Source organism: Glandiceps talaboti, chromosome 5 (assembly GCF_964340395.1).
Source record: "Glandiceps talaboti chromosome 5, keGlaTala1.1, whole genome shotgun sequence".
NCBI classification, from domain to species: domain Eukaryota; kingdom Metazoa; phylum Hemichordata; class Enteropneusta; family Spengelidae; genus Glandiceps; species Glandiceps talaboti.
The window spans coordinates 20,701,949-20,728,259 of NC_135553.1; the positions used below are offsets into that span (position 1 = coordinate 20,701,949).

A 26,311-nucleotide genomic window follows, 5' to 3' on the forward strand; every position below is an offset into this window, starting at 1 on the left:
CTCTCTCTCTCTCTCTCTCTCTCTCTCTCTCTCTCTCTCTCTCTTCTCTCTCTCTCTCTCTCTCTCTCTCTCTCTCTCTCTCTCTCTCTCTCTCTCTCTCTCTCCTCATTGTTTGCTTTAACCGTCATTTACAAGACTGGGTTTTTATTAGATTCCAGACGTCACCAAGTACGTCAGACCACAAATGAGGTCTGAGTCAATACGTAGCTAGGTTCTGGTACAACGCTCGACAAATAACACTACTAGTATCTATTTGCACTGAAGATGTGTATCTTTTAATAACTTATTATGAAGGAACGGTCACGGATTTCACACGTCTTCAAAACCTCAGACCATCGTTTTATCGTCTGAGTCAAAACATATACATGTAAATAGTAGATCGCCGCGTTTTCTTCGTGATGAAGAATGTCTCTCATCACTGCACGGGCTCAGTGTCGGGTTCTGTTGTCTTACTCATATTGTTGAGGCATAAGTCGGTCTAGGTCTTCTATCTCTATGCTTACCATGCCATGCTAAGACTTCTGAGTCGTAGAATATTATCAATGATTACATAATACAATAATCAAACAATGGAAGACACGTGCGTTAGTACTATACGTAAAACTATGTAACCTCAAGTTTGTCTCACAACCTCACGTCCGAAGGCCCTCTCCCGCCTCCCCCTCTCGCCTTCCTAGCTCTAATCTGGAACCCAAAGCACATTCTTTCATGAGTGTTTTCGTCCTAAAAAGCTGAATTTATCAGTTGTTTTGAACTAAACTCTCGATAAATAGTTGACGACGACGACTAAAGCTCAGTGCAGATGACCACACAACACTGATACATTGGTACGATAAGCCAATCTACTTTAACTAACAGGTGTTTTTTTTTCAGGTCATCGAAGATTACAGTGATAAAGAACATAGATTAAACCGTGGTTTTTACTCACCACTGTGCATCAACGTGGTCAGGAATGTTCAAATCTGTTGATGTATCTTCATACAGCCATTCTTCAAGTTCGTCCAGTAGCTCCGACTCTGTGTCTATTGAACGCCCGTAAGCAATAGCAACACAGGCGAACAAAATGTGTAACAGCCTCATTGCGGTACGGCAAGTTAAGCTGCCTTGTATATTTTCTTTTCACTACGGATACCAGATTCAACGCTATCGGCCTAGCTTCCGTACAAGTAGCTGAAGTTAGGCTAATCTGATATCAGTTTATATATCCACCTTCAGACAATACTAATATGCAAATGAAAAGTTGTTTGTCTACATTCGGTCAGAGGATTTTGCTCTTATTTACAAGTTGTTGCTTATCGAGCGACGGCACAAAGGAACGGATGTCATATATATAATACTCAGATGTACGTATTTGTCAGTAAATCATATACAAGAAAAATGAGTGTATGTTTAGGGATCCACCTCTACCCTCTCCCGCCGCCCCCCCCCTCTCTCTCTCTCTCTCTCTCTCTCTCTCTCTCTCTCTCTCTCTCTCTCTCTCTCTCTCTCTCTCTCTCTCTCTCTCTCTCTCTCTCTCTCTCTCTCTCTCTCTCTCTCTCTCTCTCTCTCTCTCTCTCTCTCTCTCTCTCTCTCTCTCTCTCTCTCTCTCTCTCTCTGGTGTATCCCGCTGTCATTTCTCAGACAACAATTATTAAAAGCTATTTGACCGATGACACTCCCGGCATCGGACCATGGTTGCATCATCGGTATCCCCCGTAATTCAATATGGTCAGTCCTACAAATCATGCAAAATAAACAAAATGTTTTAAAAAGAACTCAGGGGTTGGCGAATATGAACCATACTCGCTTGATTGAGGAACAGCTCAAAAATCAATAATAACGAACAAAACAAACAAACAAACAAACAGACAAACAAACAAAGAAAGAAACAAAGAAAGAAAGAAACAAACAAACAACAACATAACGCGTGGAAAATATCATGGGATGTGTTTATTTTTACTGATGTGACCCCCGAACAATGTTTCACTAGCGCAGTTTTAAGTTAACTTTTCATCAGTGGGTGACCCGAAGAAGGTCATCACACCACACGAGTATCTATCAACCTTTTTTTTTTTACCTGTGTGACCCTTTGACTTAAATAATATTGATTTTATTTGTCTCATTCAGTCAGAAATAGTGCTCTGACCTGACAAGCAAATAATGTCAACGAACCTGTGATACATACATACATACATACATACATACATACATACAGACACACACACAGATACATACATACATACATACATACATACATACATACATACATACATACATACATCCACCCACACAGACAGACAGACAGACAGACAGACATACATACATACATACATACATACAGTACAGTTTTCGCCTAAGCTCTCGCCTCAATTCGCGTTCGCATCGCTTCAGCTTCGCTTTCGCTTCGCCTCAATCTCAAGTTTACGGGAGTTCGCTTCAATTAAACATCGCTTTCACTTCGCTTCCTTTTCGCGTTGAGTTCGCATTCGCATCGCACCCCATTCGCATCGCGTCAACTTTGTTTCTGAATCGCATTGTGTGGAACATGCGCTATTATACCCACATATTTGCATGATAAAGGATTTGAAACGAAAAGTATAGATCATTACGGCTACTAAAATTATGCGGGGTTGTACTTTACTTTTCTGTCTACGGCACGATAACCCTTTTGGTTAAATTTGCGTTAATAAATCAGGGCATGCCTTTTGAGGCGAGCGATCGCTCCGCTCGCCTACCGCTCGCGCAAATTAAAATCCACGAGAGCGATTTTCCACTCGCGTGGGCCTCAAACAACCTGTACAACAGCCTGATGTTATTTTATATCATTTTTCAATATGTGGTTACCATAAAAATCAACGTTTATTCGGTAAAATTACGTGGTGGGAGCGTGGAACACTTCCGTGTTCATAATCGTCGATCTCCAGCTGAAGTCAGCGCTGTCATTCATGACCTATTTATGTATCTGAAATTTGCATTGTACTACCCTTATATGGGAAAAATAGTGACGTATTCGAAGCGGGACATGCATGATGTCATGGCATATCATGAATATTGATCAGCTCAGTATACAGGGAGATTTCAACTTTCGCATCATTGCAAATTGCGCAATTACGATTGATACGATGACTGTTTGGAGTTCTCGTTTTCAGCAATCCATCGATGAGTTTAGTTTTAAATTCCGATCGGCCTAGTTTTGTTAGAACGTGGTTTTGGAGACCATCCTACGTGAATGTCTCCTCCGGAACATGAACAACAACTGCGATTTATAGTTGCTACACAAAGTACATGCCCAGAGTTCCGACAATAGCTTGGCGATGTTTTGGAGTTTTGAAAGAATGACAATAAAATATTATACGATTGATTATTTTACAAAATAAAAATAAAACTAATCTGTCGATATTTCTCGTGCAGTTTTCAGAGAAATTCCCGGGCTTTTATTTCATAATCTCCGACACGCAGTTTCATTGTTTTTGTCCGATGATCTATTCAACTGCCGACCACGTCTGTTTTACCGCCATGACTTTATCGACTGCTGTAACATATAAAATATTTGCTCGAATTTTCGCCTTGTCGTGATTTCTAAAACAAAGTAGGTCTGCTGCTCAGACGTGAACGGATCTCGCTACTTTAGTCGGCGACACCGGTCGTCCGTGTGCAGGTACTAGGTGGGGTTACGTGTTATTGTCACGGCACCGGCCGACCAACCCTAACGGGGACGATTTGGTAATTGGGGACAATATAACGCACCCCCCCCCCCTAATAAATCCATGCATAGAACCTATCTCAGAATTTTGAGTTTTAGGTTTGTAATGTGCGTAACAGACAGAATTCACGACGTACAGCAGTGAAAACAGATATGCAAATACTTTCACACCTTTCACAGTATCGCTTCACCTTCATTGTTGTTTGACGTGAAGCGACCTTCATTGTTTTTTGATGCGATGCGAACAAGAAGCGAAAGCGAAGCGAAATGACTGCGATGCGAATGCCGTCATGAAGCGATTCTAAGTTACGAAGCGAATTGATTGAAGCGATAATGAGGCGATGCGACTGCGAAGGCGAAGCGAAGCGAACGCGAAAAATGCGACAGCTTAGGCGAAAACTGTACTGTACATATAGGCTGTCGACAGGCCCGAGAGATCAAGGGCCGAAGGCCCGAGTCCTCGATATCAGTATGCGATTATAGTAGTGTTGCGACGGATCGGAGCGCGGTGACGACATAAGTTTAGATAAAAAGTAGGAAAAAAAGCCGCGAGCGACTGTCGACAGTCTAACATCCATATGTGGCCGAGGTATATATGGCGCCCACACTTTGGCTTTATTTCATACCTTTGTTTTTCCTATAGTTACCTTCCGTAAGGAAGGTTTTATAATAGCGATGACGTCTGTGCGTGTGCGTGTGCGTGTGTATCACCATTTCCGAAAAAAATGGCTGCATCAATTCAAACAAATGTTCCATAGGGAAATGGCAAGAACTGATTAGGGTTTGGTAATAATCCGATGAATATTAATGACCAATTTGAGTAATTAATCGATCAAACGAGTATAAATTTGGCATCAGATTCAGATTTAGATTCAGGTAGCGTTATCTTATGAACGTTATATTGAGCGTCAGATGGCCTCAGATCCGAAGACACCCGATGGACTCAAACCTGAAATAATACCGTTGAGAATACAGGGAAGGATTCTGCTTCACTGCCGTCGGGTGTATTTGGATCTGACGCTCAATATGAGAAAGACTCTGTTTTCAGGGGTTTCGTGCCAACCTTGCGTTTCCTTGGATCTGCACTCTGCATTGGCTGGACAAACATGAGAAAAAAGAAGACTGAGGCAGGGTATTTAAGCTAGTGATTCAAACTTACTTTTTCTTGGCCTTAACTTAAAATAGGTTTACAATGAGCGCAGACTTCACAAACAGGTGAAATATTTTTCATCATTTCAATTTCGTCAAATATGGACTTATGATTTTCAAATTTCACATACTAATGCGCAGATTAATAAAGAGAAATCGTGTCTTTTTAGATTTTCGATTAGAAGTTTAGGAAGTATTATATTGACCTTGAACCATCTCCTTTTTACCGTGTTCTTTTCCGATTTCTCTCGATAACAAACTACCGCTGTTTGTTGCAAGGCTTGTACATAATCATTGTACTCCGGCTGGGCGTTAAATTTCGACTGACAGTTACAAATGAGGCTATTGACCAATCAGGGAAAAGACCGGTGTATCAGCAGAGTAGCAAATTTATCAAATGTCAGTGGCGGGAGTGTATTTTCTGTGTATGAGATCCAATTAATGGCATTCAGGGAAGAGTGATTAGACGCAGACAATCATAACAAAAAAAAATGACCCCTGACTGTGACTGAACAGATAAGACTTCCGTTCACACGTTGAACACTATTTTCGTAATAATAAACATTACCTCAAAGTGTATTTAGAAGGTGAATAAAATACACATACTACAAGGCTCTGCTACAAGGTAGACGGTATAATGGCAGGGAGAAAGCGACGGTTTGCTGTTATGACAGCTGAGGACATAGATCAGAAACTGAAGGCAAGTGTACTGAAAAACACACAGAAATACACAGAAAAAAATACCAGCTCATCATGCAAGTTTGGAATAGTTGGGCCGAAGATAGGGATGAAGACGGAATGGACAAAAAGTCACAATAATTGTGGACGGTATTGCATTGTAGTTTGAATGGTGTATTTTACTACAACTTGCGAGGGGTAGACGGTACTACTATTGCTTCGTAATACACGACATTTCAAAAGTTTGAATGATGTATTTCATTTGCATGTAATTAATATGCTGTTTCTTTACACTAGACACAGATAAACAATTTCGCTGAAAGTTGTATTTTTGATGTCAGTAGCCAGGTTTTGTTTTATCAGTGGCGATTAAATTTCATATCACTAGTTGCACAAACATGATGGATGTGATTGTATTGAGTAGTTTGTAGTATGAATGTCCTGCATAATAATATCAAGCAAATACATAGTGGTATGAAATACACTGTACATTGGGATGTAAATTGCTATATTCGTCGTGCAATTAGCGATATACGTGTGTGACATTGAATGTTGACACAGGCGTGTATCCAGTTTGTTGACACGTGTCAGCTTCGATTGGAAGTCACGTTGGCGTCAGGGTGTCTTGTCGAAAATCAAAACATAAACAATGGGTGTATGAAGTTTTTCCTGGAAAGAATATGACACCATTGAATTATTAGCCGGGGTACAAGATAAATGCCATCCTGGCAATACAAGTCTCCTACGTCGGCGTGTATTTACCCGGACGGCATTTATTACTTATCTAGCTCTGTATCTCAGGATATAAATACACTCTCACATATTTATCAAGTGTAATAATCTATAATCATACATATACATACATACATACATACATACATACATACATACATACATACATACATACATACACATACATACATACACACACACACATTGGTGTGTATGGACACAATTTGCAGCATTAATTATGTCATATTTATGGTTAATCTTGAGCATTATATAAACATGAATATACAGGTCAGATAAAAGGAAACTATACATAGACAAGGCTGATTAAGCTACATAGACATTATGGTGATTGGAGAAAGTACAGAATAATGGTGCACAACGATGCAGCACAGGAAACTATATAAGAACACATTTTGTACTTTTAAAAAAAACATTAACTAGATCAAATTTCTCTTACATCTGTATTAGAAAGCTTTGAATTGTTGGCGAAAACAATGGCCTATATACTTGCTGGCCAGATTATGTTTTTCAAACGTTCTGACACGAATTGAAGATTTGTATGTTCTACTCATTTTAACAGGCAAATACTTCCAGAGCGAAAAATGTATTCACTATAATTGTTTTTGCATATAATTAAGTAATAAAGTTATTATGAAGAAAAACAAAACATTTAGTGTTCATAATTACATACTAAACCATAGACAAGTGTGTTACTTGTCGGTGATATAACTGACAAAAATCGCGATGTGATATGCAGAAAAGAAAAAGGATTATGTAACTGTCATAATGATTGCCTCTTTGCTCATGCGCGTCACTTCAAAGAAGTATTTCTCGTTTGACATCATTTCATGTGAAGCATAAGTCATCTCAAACAATCAAACCAATTCTTCAAATCTCAACTTGTGAATTGAGCTTTCGACGGGAGAAGAACCTCGATCCGAGCTCTAGCATTGTCCACTCGCTACCACTAGATAGCGTATTAGCAGATTGGAACCGAATGTGACATGGTTGAGTTGGCCGCAACATATAAAATGGTGTAGATTCCAGCGTACTTCAATGATTAAGTATAATGGTTCACATCCCGAATGCGTGGAAATGTCGAATCTCAAGGAACCTCGTCACTATCAGTATTGTGTCTAGTAAGGTATGAAGTGGAGAAGTTTTTGTAAAATTGAAGGTTTGGTTTGATAGGGTTGTATGTACGGTTGTTTATTAATTCTTCTAAACACTCAAGAGTAACACTGTCGAAATCAGCATGGAATTTGTTGGCAAATAAATGCGGTCTCACAACTAAACTTGGTAGATCCTTCCAACCATACACACAAATTTCACGTACTATTTTACCATTGCACGGACCATGCCATATTTTGGCTCTTACTATCTCATCAATCACCGTATCTTCCTTCACAAACTCATAACCTCCAGGTACACCAGGTAATCTGCTCAACGTCTGATAAAAGAATTCGTCAGGACATAAAGTATCACTAAGCCAGGCAAACCACTCAAATGCAATGTTGGAATAAAGAACAAAGTTGACAAATTCTCTTGTCAACGCAACGTGAAGTTCACCTTTGAAGGTAGGTCCATCAAAAGGTTTTGATTCTGTTTTACGTTCACCAGACTGCTTGACAGTACCGCTGGAGATAACATATTTGAATGTGTGCCGCTCAGAAAGAACATCTGATTTTAAAAATATAAAACTCATGACGTTGTTTCTTCCTTGAAATTCTTTCAAAATCTGAACAATTTCAAGGTTTGTCTTTAAAGGAAATTCTTGTCCGCTTAGATTTAGATAATATTTCCAATTTGGATTTCTCTTTTCTAAATCTGACAAGCAGTTGAGTTCTGCTCTGACAACTTCGATGGAACACCATGTTACTGTTGCAAGTCGAGAGGGTACGAACACATTGTCGAAACACTTTGTAATCGCCTGCACTGCCTGATGGATTTCAGTCGAAGCCTTTTTGTCTACGTGTATGCAGTAAGTGTTTTGGGGACGATAAATTGTTCGTAATAACTGTTCAAACTGTGAAACCGATTTGTACATGTATATTCCAAAGGCGAGTGGAAATTCCAATTCTTCCTCTGTTACTGGCTTGGAATACCCTCTTTCTTGGATAAACTGTGTGCAATTGCTCGCCAGTTTTTGGAAAGCTGTGTCATCTACAATTTGGGATTTTAGGTAAGTATTCATGGATTCAACACGTGTCTTATTAATATTGTCTTTACCGAATATTATTTTGGAACATATATCTGCATTCCCACTTCTGGTCAATGTTGTTCGATATCGAAATGTTGATGTGATTTCAGTTTTTTTCAAACGGTAAATACTGGCATTTGTGCGTACGTTTGATGGCCACAGTTGCAGATCAGTAGTGCCTACGAGGTTGTGAAGGGTGCCAACCCTAGGAGAAGAAAATCTACCGATTGCAATCGAAAATAAAATAACTACCAACACACTGATTACAAGCAGCATTCCAAAAACTCTGATGAACTTCTTGTTGTTAGAATATAAATGTGACATCTTTGCAAACTCGATTTTATGTTGTTATACTAAACCGTTGATGGCGCTCTTCTTATATACCAAAATAAAGTGTGAACAACTGAAACGCCCTCGACCTCATCTGAAAATAAAGAAACAGTTCACACATTATCCACGGTATATTATTGTGTGTCCCAACTGCAACTGTTGACAAGTTTTAGAATTATAGCCCAATTTAAGTTCAACTTGAATTGCTTATTAACTTCAAGGTGTATATAATTCCCTGAATATTTTGTAAGACTTTGTCATGACTTGAGGTAAAGAGAGGAGTAGACATTGAGTAAGTGTACGGGAGCCTTCAGTAATTACAAGGGGGGCTGCTGGGGGAAATTAGGCTTGGACTGTTGTATAAAATGTTACTCTCCCCGAATCCGTTGTTCTAAAAAATGGCCCTCCCTCAGCTTTCTTTCAATAAAACATAACCCTCCCCTATTCAAAACATAAGTTAAATGTCAGATATGTAAAAGAACATGAGTCCAAGAATCAATGGCAAGGACGTCATTCCACCGCTGCCACCAATGTTGAAAGTTTTAAAGGAATTCGATAATTTCCCACTACTACTGAATGTCGATGTGTGTGAAGGCATTGCATTAACAAATACCTGTGTTTTGATCTCATTGGCTGAGCTGAAGCCCACAATTCAACTCCCAATGATTAGATTGGCACACTCCTCACATCGTCAGGCGTGAGGTCAGCATCTCCACAACATTATCCCTGGTATCTTACCCAACTGCTCCCGTTACTTGTCAGACCCACTCCTTTCCTCACACCACAACTGGCTATTAATTTATTACATGGTTGTCAGCAGCAATTTGATATGAGTCATGTACCTAACTCTAACCCAAACCCTAACTTTAACCCTAACCCTAACCCTAACGTTAACCCTAACCCTAACTTTAACCCTAACCCTAATCCGGATGGCAATAAAATTTGGAACCGGTGGCAGCAATGGGATGACAAAACACCTAAAAAAATGCAATGTTAGGCAATGCAATAAGTCAAAGTAAAACGTGACCCTCCCCCTAATCCCATTTTCTAAAATATGGCCCTCCCCCGACAATCAATTTGTAAAATGTTACCCCACCCCTTTGTAAATGCAGAAAGCTTCCTTAGGTCGATTATCGAATACCTAAAATACACTGCTTTATCCAAAACTGTTACCAAGTCTCTTATTAAACAATCTGCAGATACATAATTATACTGACATGTTGAATTACCACTTTGATGAGTTTCTTGAGGATCCATAATTTTGGTCACAGGGACATTTATATTGCTTGGATTGTTGTTTTCCGAAGGAAAATATCATACGAATCCTGTTACTACAAATATACCACTGTCCAATACAAGCGCTATACAAGAAGAGTAAGGGGGAGATACATAAAAAACATTATTTTGACCATTTTTGATATTGTATGCTCTTTTGCCATAATAAATTTTTATCTTTCTATCTGCTCAACTTGAACTAGGGTTGAGGTTTGCAATTATGAGAAAGGAACATAAGCAAATGCAGGTGCACCCAAACGTTTGAAAAAAGTCCTATTTTATCGATATAAATTCACGATATTTGCATACAACTGAGACGATTGACAGAGGATTGTGCAAAATATACACGGGTGTCAAATACGCGCTTGCTCAGATCACGCGCTATCGATGGCTATATCTTATATGATCACTAAGTTTTATGTAATGCATATTTGCATACAGAGGAATTTGTACCAGACAACGTACAATTAATGAAAATTGTCGTATTTTCAAAGTTAAGAGTACTATTCCGAGCCATTTTTAGCTGGGACTTATTTATCTTGTGTTTATGCTTGTCTGGATATTCAATTGAAGGTAAATGGCCAGTAATCGTTCAGGTTTTACAGGACATTTCGCTGTATGCCCCTTGTGTTCTTTCCAAGTGGTAGTGGAATATTACTATAATTAGCTCTAAGCGTAAAAAAAATTGTGCGGTTCTGATAACATTCAATTTTAAAATAGGTTGGGTAGGTAGATTTTTTTAATTTTATTTTATTATATATTTTTTCATGTGTGAGTGTCTAGTTCAGGTTTTCCATTGTTTTCCAAATTGTCTATGTGTTGTTTATTTCTTCCTATCAGATGTACAGCCATTACAGATTGGAAGAATTATAGTTTTATATTGTCGTTTTCAGTTGATGTCAGTTTCCGCATCCACTATTTCTTGTGAGACTTCACGATTTTCGCGATTTTATTATTATTTTTCTCGAATACATAACAAAAAGTTCAGGGTCGGCGTGAAAAACAAGGTGGGTCGGGTAACCGGAACCAAACAACGTTTTTTATTTGGCCTTAGACAAGGGAAACAACGTTACAGCAAGCTAAGAAATGCTACCCGTCCATATGCCTTTAATAGGTGACGTAGCTACCTTTATGTTGTCATTGTGTATTGTAATTAGCTAGGTCAGTGCTTTTACTGAATCACGCCTCGTATGTCACATCACGTCTGTTGGTATGTATACTGTTGGTATGTATGTCAGAGGCCACTTCAAACAATAACTTTCTTTGGTGAGATTGTGAGACGGATGAGTAAACGCCTGCAATCAGAACAATTCAAATTGAAAGTGGCAAGGGGACGAGCAGGGGAAATCAAGTCGGATTTGTTGTGTAAAATGTGACTGTCCGCGAGGATACCATTTTCTAAAACTTGGTCCTCCAACAATTTCCTTTCTCTAAAAAAACACATGACCCTCCCATTACTGATTATTCAGTGTGTTTGGATCTTATCTACAGAGCTGAAGGCTTCACCCCCCTCTACCGACATTGCTTGGGCCGAGGTCAACATCCCCACTGCACGAGTGTACCCGAATGTCTTATACCACATTCTTCTGTACTCCTTATATCTTGTGAGACATAATAGCGCAAATAATAATTGATTCACTACATGGTTGTCAGCAGCGATTTCACTTGTTCTGATATTATTGTACAACTGATGGAAGGTGACAATGGTGGTATGCGAAATACACAAAACCTATTCAAAGTTATATCAAAATTGGTCATAGTAAATTGTGACTGAACCGTCATTTCATTTTGAAATTCTTAAATGTGGCCCTCTCCAAATAACCTATTTGTAAAATCTGACTGCTCCCAATTCCCACGGAGCTCCCTCATATGTAATTAATGAAGGCTCCATTTGTTAGTCTCAGTTCAGTCAGTAGTCTGGTGATTAGGTGAAGGATAACGATAATAATTTGTAGCAATAAATTTACACTTGGTATGTTTATATACAGTTTAATATAGACAACAATGAAACTCATCTTCGACTAGGTTAAGGTTGCAAAATTGACATAGACGTTCGCTTCTAGTTAAACTTGAAATTGTGCCCACTCTCAATTTTGAGACTGTGGTCATAGACACGAAATTGGCAAATATTTTTATATATGTATATATAGTTTTGGTACCAAAACTATTACGCTCTGCCACTGCGGTATAGAGCACTGTCTTAGCAGATTGATACTCACCAAGTTCTATATATATATATATATATATATATATATATATATATATATATATATATATATATATATATATATATATATATATAATACGAATCCTGCTACTACAAATACACACACACACACACACACATGTGTGTGTGTGTGTGTGTGTGTGTGCGCGCGTGTGTCTGTGTCTGTGTCTGTGTCTGTGTGTGTCTGTGTCTGTGTGTGTGTTGTGATAAGGCCGTCTATTTTAAAACAGTGGCAAACTGAAAGTGTTCTTTGTTTGGATGATCCTGTGAATGCAGGTGCCTGATATGTTTTCCCCTCCATTATCTGTACATACTATTACAAACTGTAACCTTAAAAACAGGTCTTATTCATAGATTGCAGCGAAAAGAAGAAATTTTTCGAGCAGAAATAATGTTCCAATAAAAAATGATTAGATCATATACACCATTCAATGTGTCTTTGACACTCAATAAAGGACAGGGTCATGTGGTACACTAGACTAAGTACAACTGTACATCATGCGAACCTCTAAAACCAATGTCCCGGAAACATAGAAAGGTAAACTACTGACAAAAACAGCTCACGACAATTGTGAGTATTGAAGTAATGGGTCACTTACTTGTTTGAAAATCGTTTAACCGAAAACAGGTTCCGAGTCAAGATCCGAATGTGTCTAAAGTTATAGAACAGAATTCAAACCACAATCTGTACGACATCTGAATTCTCGAATTTATAAGTGTTGTGGAGGTCCTTTGTCGGTAATCACGTGTTCGAATGTCCACGACAAAGCCAAATTGGGTCAAAGTTGAGTTCCATATGAAAGCACACCCTCTCCGAGTTAATAGTCTTAGCAAAAACCCAAATGAATAGTCCCACCAAATCGAAGGCATGTGTTTGTAACAAGATCATAAATGAGGTTAGAATCTACTTTGCTATTCTGAAACGACATTTTATTCCTTTTACTTTCTTAGTTGTAAATTAGTCATGAATGATACCCTAAGTTGACCTTAAGTACGGGAGCCTTCAGTAATTACAGGGGGTTAGTCCAATGTGCTAAAAAGTTACCCTCCCTCAATTTCCTTTCTCTAAATGACCCCCCCCCCCTCTTCAGTGAAAAATATTTTTAACGAGAACCTGGGATCGAATCCCACTAGAGAAAGGGAATTTTTATGTAGTACATTCCACCACATTGGTAGTTTTTGTAGGCATTTGTTGTTTCCCACTGTTGCCACTACACTGAGATTGTGTGTTCGTATTAAATCAATGCATGTGTTTCGATCTATTGGCTGAGCTGAAGGCCAGAACTCTCAAAGACTAGATGAGTGAACAATTAACAACCTCGTGACCAAGGTCAACATCTACACTCCACCACATTATCCACATATCTAGCCACACTGTTCCCCCTTTACTACTGTAATACCCGCTCCTCTCCTCACACCACAACTAAAAGTTCATTTTCTGCATTTCACTGATAGGTTATGGTATTACTTTACAATGGTGGCAGTGGTGGGATACGGTAGCGGCAGGATTTGGAACTGGTGGACAATGGTGGGATCATCTCAAAATCATAAAATTTAAAAAATAGAGTCAATGTACATGTGATCCTCCCCTAATTTCCATTTTCTAAAATATGGCCCTCCCCAGAGGACCGATTTGAAAAAAAGTGTTCCCCTAATTCCCGGTCCCCGCCCCTTGTAATTAGTGAAGACTCCCTAAATATACGTTGTTGCCTAGTGTAGTGTAACAAGGCCAGAAGTCATCCTTAGGTATACATTTACATTCATATCACTGCTGAGATGTGCTATAGCTCCTGGCAGGCAGATTGTTTGTCTGTCAGCGCAAAGTTAAATTATTGCTACAGTTGGGTTAATCAGACCATGATGAACTCTAAGATTGAAAAGGTGGCCTGAACAAGGCGAAAACACAGGTATGGTGTGGTTTTGTTGGTTTTACAACTATACCACGTACATAATGTAGACTGTCGAAAGTCGTTCGTACTTATTTTGCTATGTTTCATCTAAAACAAAGTCGTCACATCTCTCCATAGCACTGAATACTAATGCCTACCGATAGAAACTGCGAGTGCCGAAGGCACGAACGGCACTCGCTGTTCAATTAGTACGTGGTTATAGTATTGCTCCGGATCGGAGCGAGGCGACGACTTTAGATAAATCGTAGTAAAAAAGGCACAATGGACTGTCGACAGTCTAACATAATGCTGTGTGTCAAATGACAAGTAGGGTATTTGGCTGCTAGAAATGTTTCCTCTACGAGTACGGATGATCACGGTTACGTAGTAACCCCGTCAGTGTTACTGGTTATATGGTGACCTCAGTTGGCCAAGCCATAGTTTCTCTCTCTATTTACTACAAATGGTGTTGCGGATCTCACCTGATGCGTATGACAGCTTTTGACATTTAAATATCACGCGTTAAAATCACATTTCGAATACAGTATGATAATCAAAATGTAACTTGACAAACAATTGTATTTAATTTCTAATTATTCAACCTTATATTGTAATATTTTGTGAGATTTTTTGATTACTTAAATATAAAAAAAAATTCCGATTTTGTTTATCTTTTCCCTGAGAAAGGATTAATTCTACATGTAATGACCAGTTACTAATTATGTTAAGTTTTTAAAAAAAAAATATAACAGAACATAAGCTGTAGACGGACATGAAATGAGATTTCATATATGCAATACTCAACATGAATTAGGACTATTTGCTACAATCACATGTATTTTTTGAGTGTACTAGTTTTAAAAATTGTCTTTCTGATAATTATACTTTCCCAGTAATGACAAGTGATGGATATTATGAACCACAATTATGCCATAACACTACATTTAGTAGTTGATGTACTATATTATAAATACACTATTATATATACTCATAAGAGAAATATCCACTTGCAAGGCAAGCAACTACATTAAATTGACTGTCTCTAAACTGAAACTGATAACTTGACATGGTATGACAAGCAGCAACTTCAGAGTCTCATTTCCTATCCTAATGCATGTTGTTATTTTTAAATTTCCAGGAAAAGATTCTCCTGCAAGAAAATTCAGATAAAGAAGAGTAGCAATTTATCATATAAAAAGAATTGATATTGTGAAGGGTATATGAGATTTAATTTTGAGATCTTTGTTTTCTTGGATATGATTTTGAATTCAAGAAGCAATGTTTTACTTGCCGGGCTTTTCTATTTATGAGCACTCATAAAATACCGTTAAAAATAATTTATTTACCTTTTGGTAAATATACAGAGAATAGAGGAAAAGCTGCATACAGAACAAAAAACAAAGTGGCTAAGGATTCAAGTTCAATATGGCTGTTGTGTTGAATTTTCCCTGGATGCTTTACTCTAGAAATGATCTTAATTGGTCAAAAATTGGGGTAAACTCATTTCCAATGTTCAGAAAGTCTTTTACACAAAGATGTTTCTTTCTTATCTAATATTCGCAGGAAGTCGAATTTATGTAAATTATATGCTAATTTTGAGTGGTAAAATCTCAAGATTGTGCCTGGGAGTCATGTTTTTTTTAGTTTCAGCACACCATTACATTATATTACCCTAGAAAAGTTGCCTTCCAACTTTAAATACGTACATGTCCGTTTTCTAGCACCATTTTCTGAAATCTAATCTACACTATGAGAAGCTTTACTTGTGATTAATTCAATCAACAATGAATTCGCTTAATAAAGGCAAATTGTTTGACGAGCTCCCACGAAATACCCTTGTACAATTATCTAATTACTTCACTATTGTATTAAAGTCATATAGGAAAAGTATACACAATATAAAAGGATTCAACATCGCGGCTGTATTGAATTTTTTCCCATGATACATTCCTCGAAAAATGTATCTTACTTAGTCAAAAGGCCTTGTGAAGGCTTTGTAAAAGTAATTTTACGCAGAGATGTTTCTTTCTATCAAATTTTCCCCCCAAAAGTCAAATTTATGCAAATATTTGCAAATTTGAGGGGGCAAGATCTCAAAATGTTGCTTGGAAGGCATTTTTTTTTGGATTCAGCACCATTAAATTACTCTAGAAAAGTTGCCTTCCAGGTTTTATATAAAAATTCCTACTAGACCATTTCCCAGCCTTTTTTTCTGGAATTGGAAATACACTATATCGTCAATGCAGACATTGATATTGGTAACTTTGTTCAAAATTTCAGTTATAATCGTGACATTTGTTTAAACTGCATGGAGAGAATACTACGGAAAAAGTCCAACACCTACTTACCTGCATGTACGCCAGAAGTGACACCAGTAGCACGTTTTCGGCGTTGAGTATGTAATTGAATATGTGTTGACACCACCATCATTTTTCCCTATTGTTAGTAAATTTATTGTGTGTAACTTTAATGAATATTCTGACCATGCGCCCCTACATGTGGAATTGGCAGTCAGCTATTTGCATCCACAAGTAGAGAACAACGAACTCAGTACAGGGAGAGTTCGTGAAGAGTACCATTGGATCCCTAATCTTGCACCACGATGTCGTGAGGCACTACGAGTGAATCTCGATAAAATTCACACTTCTTTCAATGAAACTGAGATTGTTTCACAAGCTACCATGAATAGTAACGTTGATAATAATTTCACTAGTGTGCTGAGTGATGGAGTATTCACTCATTTCTGTAAATCCTATGCTACCCGATCTGGAACACCTAATAGCAATGTTCGTAAATATATTGTCTCGTAATGTACATGATAAACCTTGGTTTAATGATGAGCTAAAGCGATATTACAGAGCGCACTCAACCAATTCAACAGGAGTAGGACTATTGAGCACCATACCTTTTTGAACGAAAAGAAACGAAAATATAAAATTTTAGAAGCTAAGCGTAAGCGATATTATTTGCATACTGAAGGAGATATACTAGTCAAGTCTTGCTAATTTGAAAAAAAAACACATAACCCCAATTTTAAAAAAAAAAGGATTCCCTCGTTCGAAGAAGGGTAGTTTAGGTGTCAATTTGGGGACGTTCTCGGAGTACTTCAAACAATTACAGTCGTCTACAGTTGACTGCGGAAGAATATGCTATCGATGAACACAACATTGTATTTGATGAACTAGAGGCCAATATTACACAGGACGAGTTAGAGAACGCTATCGGCAAGTTAAAACGTGGGAAGACTCATAAATGTAAAGATTATCTTGTCCCAATTTTAGTTAAAATCTTTAACTGTGTGTTACATAAAGTTTTTTTTCTAGAAAGTTGGTCATCAGCAGTACTTGTATCAATATTTAAAAAGGGTGGTGCCAGCAATTATCGTGGTATTAGTTTAGGAATTAAGTCATTTAGGTAAACTTTTCACAGCTGTAATTAATCAACGTTTGCTTACATTGTCATCGAACCAAGATGTTATTACCGATGCTCAGTTTGGCTTTATGCCTGGCTTGAGTACTGTGAATGCACTATTTGCTTTGAACAATTTTATTGCAAAATCTTTGTCAAATAGAAAACGTTTATATTGTGCATTTATAGACTTCAAGAAGGCTTTTGATTTTGTAAATCGATACAAGTTGTGGTATAAACTATCAAAAATAGGTATAAGGGGTAAAATCTCGAAAATAATTCGGTCTATGTACTTAAATGTCAGGTCTTGTGTTACAGTATATGGCTTCCAGTCAGATTTTTTCTTAGTACTCTTGGGTTAATGCAAGGAGAAGTATTGTCTCCTATTTTATTTTCATTGTATATTAAAACTTGGAAATGGGATTTTTGACTAACGATTGTATTCCAATTGATTGTAAATCCCTGAGTCTTTTTCTTTTAATGTATGCTGAAGATTTGGCACTTCGTTGTACGCCAATTAAATCTGGTTGGTTTACTTGCACAAACAAAAAAATTGGAATGACAAACGGGCCTGATAATTGTGAGAAACTCCATATGTCCGAAAAGAATGAAAGCCGGAATACACGTGTATTGTTCAGTTTTACAAAAATACTATAAATATCCAATTTTGTAATAAGTTTGTATATATACCAGAATGGATGATTGATACCATGTAAATAGCGGTATGGTTGCGAGTTATTATGTGTTTTGAATTGGAATATTGCGTTATTGTATTTTTTGGAAAGAATTAACTTACGGGATCCGGAGGTCAAACAATTTATATTGAAGGGATACATTCGTATTGTTCAAACTCATAATTGCTAATATTGCCAGTGAATGAGACCGAGTGTAATGGCACTGAGTCAGCAACTGTATGGTTTCACTTTTGTGTGAAATTTTGTCTTCAAAATCTATAATACTTTGCGGGAGTTTTGTGCGAAGGTATTTTCCGATTCGGCAGAATGGATTAGAAAAATGTTAGCGGAGCTATGTTCACAAAACAGTTACTACATGATTTTTTGGGGGATTCATCGCTGTTGACGATGAACGTTATTCACAATATATAATTTGACTTATTCTCTTAATTATCGAGTTGTGGTTATGCTATATGTCATACCTATCTATAAAACTAAGCGAGGGTTTTGGCAGGGGGTATTTCCCGATTCTGCCGAATAATGGATAGAAACATAATAGCGGAGCTATAGTTCTACATGAAATTTGCGGGATATTCATCGCTGTCGACGATACCTTTCGAGCACTACTCATAAGAAACTATTTGTATTATTCTCTTAATCTTATCAAATTGTGGTCATTCCATATGCCAGTTTTTAGCACAACTGAACTATAACTTGTAAGGTTCAGTAGTGCTTATGACATGGTGTGGTGTCTGTGCAGTGTCTCATACATACATACATACATACACATACATACATACATACATACATACATACATACATACATACATACATACATACATACATACATACATATATTACTTGTATACATACATACATACATACATACATACATACATACATACATACATACATATATTACTTGTATACATACATACATACATACATACATACATACATACATACATACATACATACATACATACATACATACATACATACATACACACACATACATACATACATACATACATACATACATACATACATACATACATACATACATACATACATTACTTGTATACATACATACATACATACATACATACATACATACATACACACACACATACATATATTACTTGTATACATACATACATACATACATACATACATACATACATACATACATACATACATACATACATATATTACTTGTATACATACATACATACATACATACATACATACATACATACATACATACATACATACATACATACACACACACACATACATACATACATACATACATATATTACTTGTATACATACATACATACATACATACATACATACATACATACATACATACATATATACATACATACATACATACACACCCACATATATTACTTGTATACATTACATACATTACATACATACATACATACATACATACACACACATACATACACACCCATACATACACACACACACATACATACATACATACATACATACATACATACATACATACATACATACATACATACATACATGCATATATACATACATACATATATTACTTTTATACATACATACATACATACATACACACATATATACATACACACATACATACATAAACACACATACATACATACATACATACATACATACATACATACATACATACATACATACATAATTTGCAGCATTAATACATGTCATATTTATGTTTATCTTGAGCGATTATGGTGATTGGAGAAAGTACAGAATAATGATGCACAACGATGCAGCACAGGAAACTATATAAGAACACATTTTGTACTTTAAAAAAAACATTAACTAGATCAAATTTTTCTTACATCTGTATTAGAAAGCTTTTGAATTGTTGGGGAAAACAATGCCTATATACTTGCTGGCCAGATTATGTTTTTCAAACGTTCTGACATGAATTGAAGATTTGTATGTTCGACTCATTTTAACACGCAAATACTTCCAGAGCGAAATATATTCACTATAATTGTTTTTGCATATAATTAAGTAATACAGTTATTATGAACAAAAACAAAACATTAGTGTTCATAATTACATACTAAACCATAGACAAGTGTGTTACTTGTAGGTGATATAACTGACAAAAATCGCGATGTGATATGCAGAAAAGAAAAAAGGATTATGTAACTGTCATAATGATTGCCTCTTTGCTTATGCGCGTCACTTCAAAGAAGTATTTCTCGTTTGACATCATTTCATGTGAAGCATAAGTCATCTCAAACAATCAAACCAATTCTTCAAATCTCAACTTGTGAATTGAGCTTTCGACGAGAGAAGAACCTCGATCCGAGCACTAGCATTGTCCACTCGCTACCACTAGATGGCGTAGTAGCAGATTGGAGCCGACATGGTTGAGTTGGCCGCAACATATACGTGTAATCAGTGTTCGAAATTCGTGGAAAATATCAACTAGTCAACAGGACTGGTAACTTTAAAAAGTTGCCTGTCCTGCCAAACACTTACCTGTCCTGATATTATGCCTTGCAATTAAACGAAATCAAATACAACTAAGAGTTTCCTATACTGTAATAGGCTATTACCTTGTCTGTGAACAAATGAAGATGGGATGGAATCATCTTTTTCTTTAAATAACCTTTATTTGTAAACAATCATCAATTGCAAGGTACATACTGCACAATACAGTACTTTACTTTGTATTCACAATTCGTACTGTCAGTTTCCATGTATAACAGAATACAATCATATATTTAAAGTCATGAGTCTGGGAGAAAACAGGTACACAATGTACACAGTTTTGCTTGCTTTGCATGCTAAACATCAGACAGATCACCAGTACTATCATCTGTTTCAAGCAGATCTGAGAAGTCAGAGTCATAGTCTGAGTCTGGGTTGTAAGCATCTCCAGATTTGTCATGGGCATCTTCATGTTCAGGTAAAACAGCAGCTGCATCATGAAGTTCATCAATCACCTGTTCTGGATCTCTGGTCCTACTGTGACTCCTTTCAATGAAGCTTGGCCTTCTCTTTGCATGCTGGTTCCACTGATGGATGGCAGGAGTAGGGTCAAACTCACTGATATCTGGTGAATGGAGTTGAACAGTCATCAGCAGAGTCATTGATGAACTCTTCAGTTTGTTCCTGTATTGGGTTTTTGTTATCTTCATGAGAGAAAATCCCCTCTCACACTCAGAGGTACCTGCTGGTAGTGACAATATCAAATCCACAACTTCAAGAAAGTTTGGGCACTTGTTGTAGTACAGCTCGTTCACAAGTTTCCATGACATACTGTGCACTTAGTGGCTGAAAAAAAAATATTTAGGCAGGGATTATTTCATTTTTATGTTAATTTTCCATCCAAAGACACAGAACTTTTAAAGAAAATGTTTTACAGCTACAGTCAAAAATAATGATCATCTGGTGTACCATGCTCCATGCTACTTTTTGCTTTGAACATCAGCAATTTGTTAACAAACCTTTGCTTGCAAACAATGAAGTAAACTTACTTATTGTATAGATTTTGCTTTAGCACAGTACATTCTGCTTCAATTGTGCCAATATTCACTCCATTCTGTACAAGTTTGTCCCTGAAGTGGTCCACAATTGTTGCAAGATACTCATCCCCAAAGTCTGTGAGCATAAACATGATTCAAATAAAATACAATGCAGTGTTCCCTTGCAAACATTTTGTAACAATGACAATTGTCTCATATAGCTAACACCACATGTGCACACAGTGACAATGTGCATAGCCATTTGCTTAATCACAATGTGTATCTGGCTCCTAGCACTTTAAATTAAATTGGTATCTATTTTTTTATTAATGCTAACCATCAGCAGAATCTTCCAAACTGGCAGGCCATGCATGCATATCAGCAAGCTTAGTAGCACACAGAACACCTTCATCAATATCACTGAAGCGTCTATCCAGGGTTTCTACCAGTGCTGTCAACAGTTTAGGCATCTGAGCACTATGTTGAGTAGTATCTCCTGTCAGGCTTTCTCCTGCAAATGACCCATCAGTCCTTTGTAGTTTTCTCAATTCTGGGCCAGGTCTGAAAATGAAAGATAAGCCACCACCACTAATCAGCTAGAGCAGATATAACTACAAGCACCAAATTAGCTGCAGAATATGCCTACTTGTTATTTAATAGAACTTAGTTACTTACTAATACTAATCCTTACCTAGTCTGAAATTTTTTTATGTTTGAGATTGTGGCCAGAAGCTGTTGATGAACCTCATACAAGCAGGTTTCCCTTTTTTGAAGAGCTTTAGAAAGCTGAGCCAGCACTGCCACCACATCTGTCAGGAAATGAGCAAATGTGATCACATCCTTTGACCTCAGTAGTTTCAGCAGGTATAAGGCCTTGGGCTGTGTAGCTGACTGCCCTGTTGTAAAAGATACCTAATGCAAAGCAAAACAAATAATAAAATCCTGTTTAGACTATGTACAATCTCAGCCAGGCTATCTCCAATATAGGTACCTTAACTGAGACAGTAAAATCTAATAATATTAATTTAAAAGTTTTCTTTTCAAATCCCACAACTTTTTTCTGCATTGTCAGTTGATAAAAACATATAGTATCCTTTGTTCTGTACATGTCAAAGTGAAATTTTATTAATATATGTGTAAAATCAACTGTAAAATACTAAATACATAACATTTTCCAACTTTTCTTGTCAAGACATACTCAAAGTTAATATTCTATAATGTAATCACTCTGATGTGGCTCATTATAATTAAATAATAATTCAACATTTATTACCTGACTGAGATGCTTCACAATAGCTGTGTATCCCTTCCAAATGTTGTTCAGAGCTGTCAGTGTGTGACTCAGCCAACGTGTGCCACCCACACGAGTTGGTGTACATGGTGTGATATTCAGTGCTTCAAATGAAGACTTCAACCCAGCACTTTGTTTAGCACTTTTGTGGTAAAACTTGAACAATTCATACATCAAGCTGTATACCTTCGAATAGAGAGGAGCTTTCTTCATGGCATCTTTGAAGGCGAGTTCCACTCTGTGAGACAAACACTGTACCATGACAATTGCAGGACTAATGTGGTTTCTCATTTGCGCAATGACACCATTGATTTTTCCAGTATTTACAGCTGCTCCATCCCCAGCAAACCCCACAACTTTTTGCTGTATTTCTGTTTTTCCTAAGTCTTTGAAGGTCAGCGCTTTCATTATGGCATTATAAATGCCCTGTGCATTTGCAACCTCACAGGCAATAAGCCCAAGAAAGTAGCAGTGGGGAATGCCACGTCTTGCGAAGTGTACATACACAATCTCATTTTCCACGACAGACACATCAGTTGAACCATCCGACAATAAACTGCAGTATCGTGCTTGTGAGAGTTTACTTTCAATTTTAGCTCGTTCTACCTCTGATATGGCTACGAGAAACTGCTGGGCACTTTTATCGTTATGATATGTATGACCAATATCCACACCTTTCTGTTTGTCAAGTGAGCACTGCCATCTAAAGTCGCTGATCGGTCTGGATTTCTTTGCCAAAGCATGGGCATTTCTGAAGAGTTTAGACAGCTTATCAATTGTTGCAGTGTTCATCGATTGCAGTGCCCTTTCCGCTACCGATTCACCTGGAGCAGCATTTTTTGCATCGAGGTATTGCTTGGCATATTTATGCCCGTCTGAATTTTCATGTGTTTTCAGAGCCTCGTGTCTGAGATTTGTAGAGCCTCTCACGAATGAACCATTCGAATATTTTTTGTACTTGTCAGCAGCATGTTGTGTTTTTTTGGCAATGGGCGCGTACACAGTTCTGCATAATTTGCAGTACAACTTCTGCTCGCGGGCACTATCGTCGGTGACTAACCAATCTTTAAATTCAATTTTCCATGACTGAACAATTGTTCTCTTACGTTTCGTGGCATCATACTCCCTGTTTGCGCTTAAAGTTTCCTCCGGTGTTCTTCGTTTAGCCGGGAGAGTTGGTAGGCCAAGATAATTGCGGAGCATAATTCTGATAATTCCTCAAAACTCACCACCATGTTATCATTCCATGTTATCGTTGATTGACGCTGTACTTTACAGCGCTGTAAAACTCATGCAAAATCTACTTTGATTGGTTGATTTTCAAGGTCGTGCGTCATTCTGTCCAATCGACTTGTTTCTTACTCGCAATACATGAACTGAGGAGTTGCCAAAAATGGCGTTGGAGGCGCTATCAAGGACGGCCAGTGTCACATCACAGTCTATGAAGTACATGTGTATGATCGCCCAAAGTTAGTTGTCGACCCACGCTGAATTCAACCTGTCCAACGGACTGGTAAATTTTTTATTTTACCAGTCCGGTGGAAAAATAGCCAGTCTCGGACTGCCGGACAGGCGTTATTTCGAACACTGGTGTAATGGTAGATTCCAGCGTACTTCAATGACCAAGTATAATGGTTCACATCCCGAATGCGTGGAAATGTCGAATCTCAAGGAACCTCGTCACTATCAGTATTGTGTCTAGTACAGTATGAAGTGGAGAAGTTTTTGTAAAATTGAAGGTTGGGTTTGATAGGGTTGTATGTACGGTTGTTTATTAATTCTTCTAAACATTCAAGTGTAACACTGTCGAAATCAGCATGGAACTTGTTGGCAAATAAATGCGGTCTCACAACTAAACTTGGTATATCCTTCCAACCATACACACAAATTTCACGTACTATTTTACCATTGCACGGACCATGCCATATTTTGGCTCTTACTATCTGATCAATCATCGTATCTTCCTTCACAAACTCATAACCTCCAGGTACACCAGGTAATCTGCTCAACGTCTGATAAAAGAATTCGTCAGGACATAAAGTGTCACTAAGCCAGGCAAACCACTCAAATGAAATGTTGGAATAAAGAACAAAGTTGACAAATTCTCTTGTCAACGCAACGTGAAGTTCACCTTTAAAGGTAGGTCCATCAAAAGGTTTTGGTTCTGTTTTACGTTTACGAGACTGCTTGACAGTGCCGCTGGAGATAACATATTTGAATCTGTGCCGGTCAGAATGAACACCTGACTTTAAAAATATAATACTCCTAACGTTGTTTCTTCCTTGAAATTCTTTCAAAATCTGAACAATTTCAAGGTTTGTCTTTAAAGGAAATTCTTGTCCGCTTAGATTTAGATAATATTTCCAATTTGGATTTCTCTTTTCTAAATCTGACAAGCAGTTGAGTTCTGCTCTGACAACTTCGATGGAACACCATGTTACTGTTGCAAGTCGAGAGGGTACGAACACATTGTCGAAACACTTTGTAATCGCCTGCACTGCTTGATGGATTTCAGTCGAAGCCTTTTTGTCTACGTGTATGCAGTAAGTGTTTTGGGGACGATAAATTGTTCGTAATAACTGTTCAAACTGTGAAACCGATTTGTACATGTATATTCCAAAGGCGAGTGGAAATTCCAATTCTTCCCCTGTTACTGGCTTGGAATACCCTCTTTCTTGGATAAACTGTGTGCAATTGCTCGCCAGTTTTTGGAAAGCTGTGTCATCTACAATTTGGGATTTTAGGTAAGTATTCATGGATTCAACACGTGTCTTATTAATATTGTCTTTACCGAATATTATTTTGGAACATATATCTGCATTCCCACTTCTGGTCAATGTTGTTCGATATCGAAATGTTGATGTGACTTCAGTTTTTTTCAAACGGTAAATACTGGCATTTGTGCGTACGTTTGATGGCCACAGTTGCAGATCAGTAGTGCCTAAGAGGTTGTGAAGGGTGCCACCCCTAGGAGAAGAAAATCTACCGATTGCAATCGAAAATAAAATAACTACCAACACACTGATTACAAGCAGCATTCCAAAAACTGTGATGAACTTCTTGTTGTTACAATATAAATATGACATCTTTGCAAACTCGATTTTATGTTGTTATACTAAACCGTTGATGGAGCTCTTCTTATATAGTAAAATAAAGTGTGAACAACTGAAACGCCCTCGACCTCATCTGAAAATAAAGAAACAGTTCACACATTATCCACGGTATATTATTGTGTGTCCCAACTGTTGACAAGTTTTAGAAT

At 37.5% G+C, this 26,311-nt stretch overlaps 4 protein-coding genes and 1 long non-coding RNA gene across 6 annotated transcripts in view; all 5 read right to left on the reverse strand.

The window, feature by feature from the left end:
• Positions 1–1,031, reverse strand: part of LOC144435121 (uncharacterized) — a 6,145-nt gene extending 5,114 nt beyond the window's left edge. Inside the window, exon 1 of the long non-coding RNA XR_013480880.1 lies at positions 929–1,031. This is a non-coding gene — a long non-coding RNA (uncharacterized LOC144435121). The remainder of the gene's footprint in view (positions 1–928) is intronic.
• A 6,315-nt stretch (positions 1,032–7,346) lies between these two features.
• LOC144435471 (beta-1,3-galactosyl-O-glycosyl-glycoprotein beta-1,6-N-acetylglucosaminyltransferase-like) lies at positions 7,347–8,765 on the reverse strand. Its single transcript, XM_078124065.1, has one exon. It carries the CDS (start codon positions 8,763–8,765, stop codon positions 7,347–7,349), a length of 1,419 nt encoding a protein of 472 aa, XP_077980191.1.
• A 12,230-nt stretch (positions 8,766–20,995) lies between these two features.
• On the reverse strand, positions 20,996–22,516 carry LOC144436009 (uncharacterized). Of its 2 annotated transcripts, none has more exons than XM_078124679.1 (3): positions 22,450–22,516; positions 21,771–21,894; positions 20,996–21,567 (listed from the first exon to the last, which is right to left on the reverse strand). In XM_078124679.1, the coding sequence occupies exon 3, from the start codon at positions 21,549–21,551 to the stop codon at positions 21,078–21,080; it is 474 nt and encodes a 157-aa protein (XP_077980805.1). In that variant the 5' UTR covers positions 21,552–21,567; positions 21,771–21,894; positions 22,450–22,516; the 3' UTR covers positions 20,996–21,077. The 2 variants fall into 2 exon arrangements, with proteins under 2 accessions (XP_077980805.1, XP_077980806.1); XM_078124680.1 differs by lacking the exon at positions 22,450–22,516 and adding an exon at positions 22,096–22,229.
• LOC144435472 (E3 SUMO-protein ligase KIAA1586-like) lies at positions 22,446–24,252 on the reverse strand. The gene is made up of 2 exons (XM_078124066.1): positions 23,032–24,252; positions 22,446–22,670 (listed from the first exon to the last, which is right to left on the reverse strand). The coding sequence occupies exons 1-2, from the start codon at positions 24,250–24,252 to the stop codon at positions 22,446–22,448; spliced, it is 1,446 nt and encodes a 481-aa protein (XP_077980192.1).
• Positions 24,253–24,716: 464 nt separating this feature from the next.
• On the reverse strand, positions 24,717–26,135 carry LOC144435473 (beta-1,3-galactosyl-O-glycosyl-glycoprotein beta-1,6-N-acetylglucosaminyltransferase-like). The gene has a single exon (XM_078124067.1). The coding sequence runs from the start codon at positions 26,133–26,135 to the stop codon at positions 24,717–24,719; it is 1,419 nt and encodes a 472-aa protein (XP_077980193.1).
• Positions 26,136–26,311: the final 176 nt, after the last annotated feature.

What these genes read in the sequence shown, in the direction of transcription:
- LOC144435471 (XM_078124065.1), bottom strand. Translation starts at nt 8,765, where the DNA reads ATGTCACATTTATATTCTAACAACAAGAAGTTCATCAGAGTTTTTGGA.
- LOC144436009 (XM_078124679.1), bottom strand. Translation starts at nt 21,551, where the DNA reads ATGTCATGGAAACTTGTGAACGAGCTGTACTACAACAAGTGCCCAAAC.
- LOC144435472 (XM_078124066.1), bottom strand. Translation starts at nt 24,252, where the DNA reads ATGCTCCGCAATTATCTTGGCCTACCAACTCTCCCGGCTAAACGAAGA. An exon ending in TTGTGAAGCATCTCAGTCAG is followed by an intron (nt 22,671 to 23,031) that starts GTAATAAATGTT and finishes GCTTTGCATTAG; the next exon opens with GTATCTTTTACAACAGGGCA.
- LOC144435473 (XM_078124067.1), bottom strand. Translation starts at nt 26,135, where the DNA reads ATGTCATATTTATATTGTAACAACAAGAAGTTCATCACAGTTTTTGGA.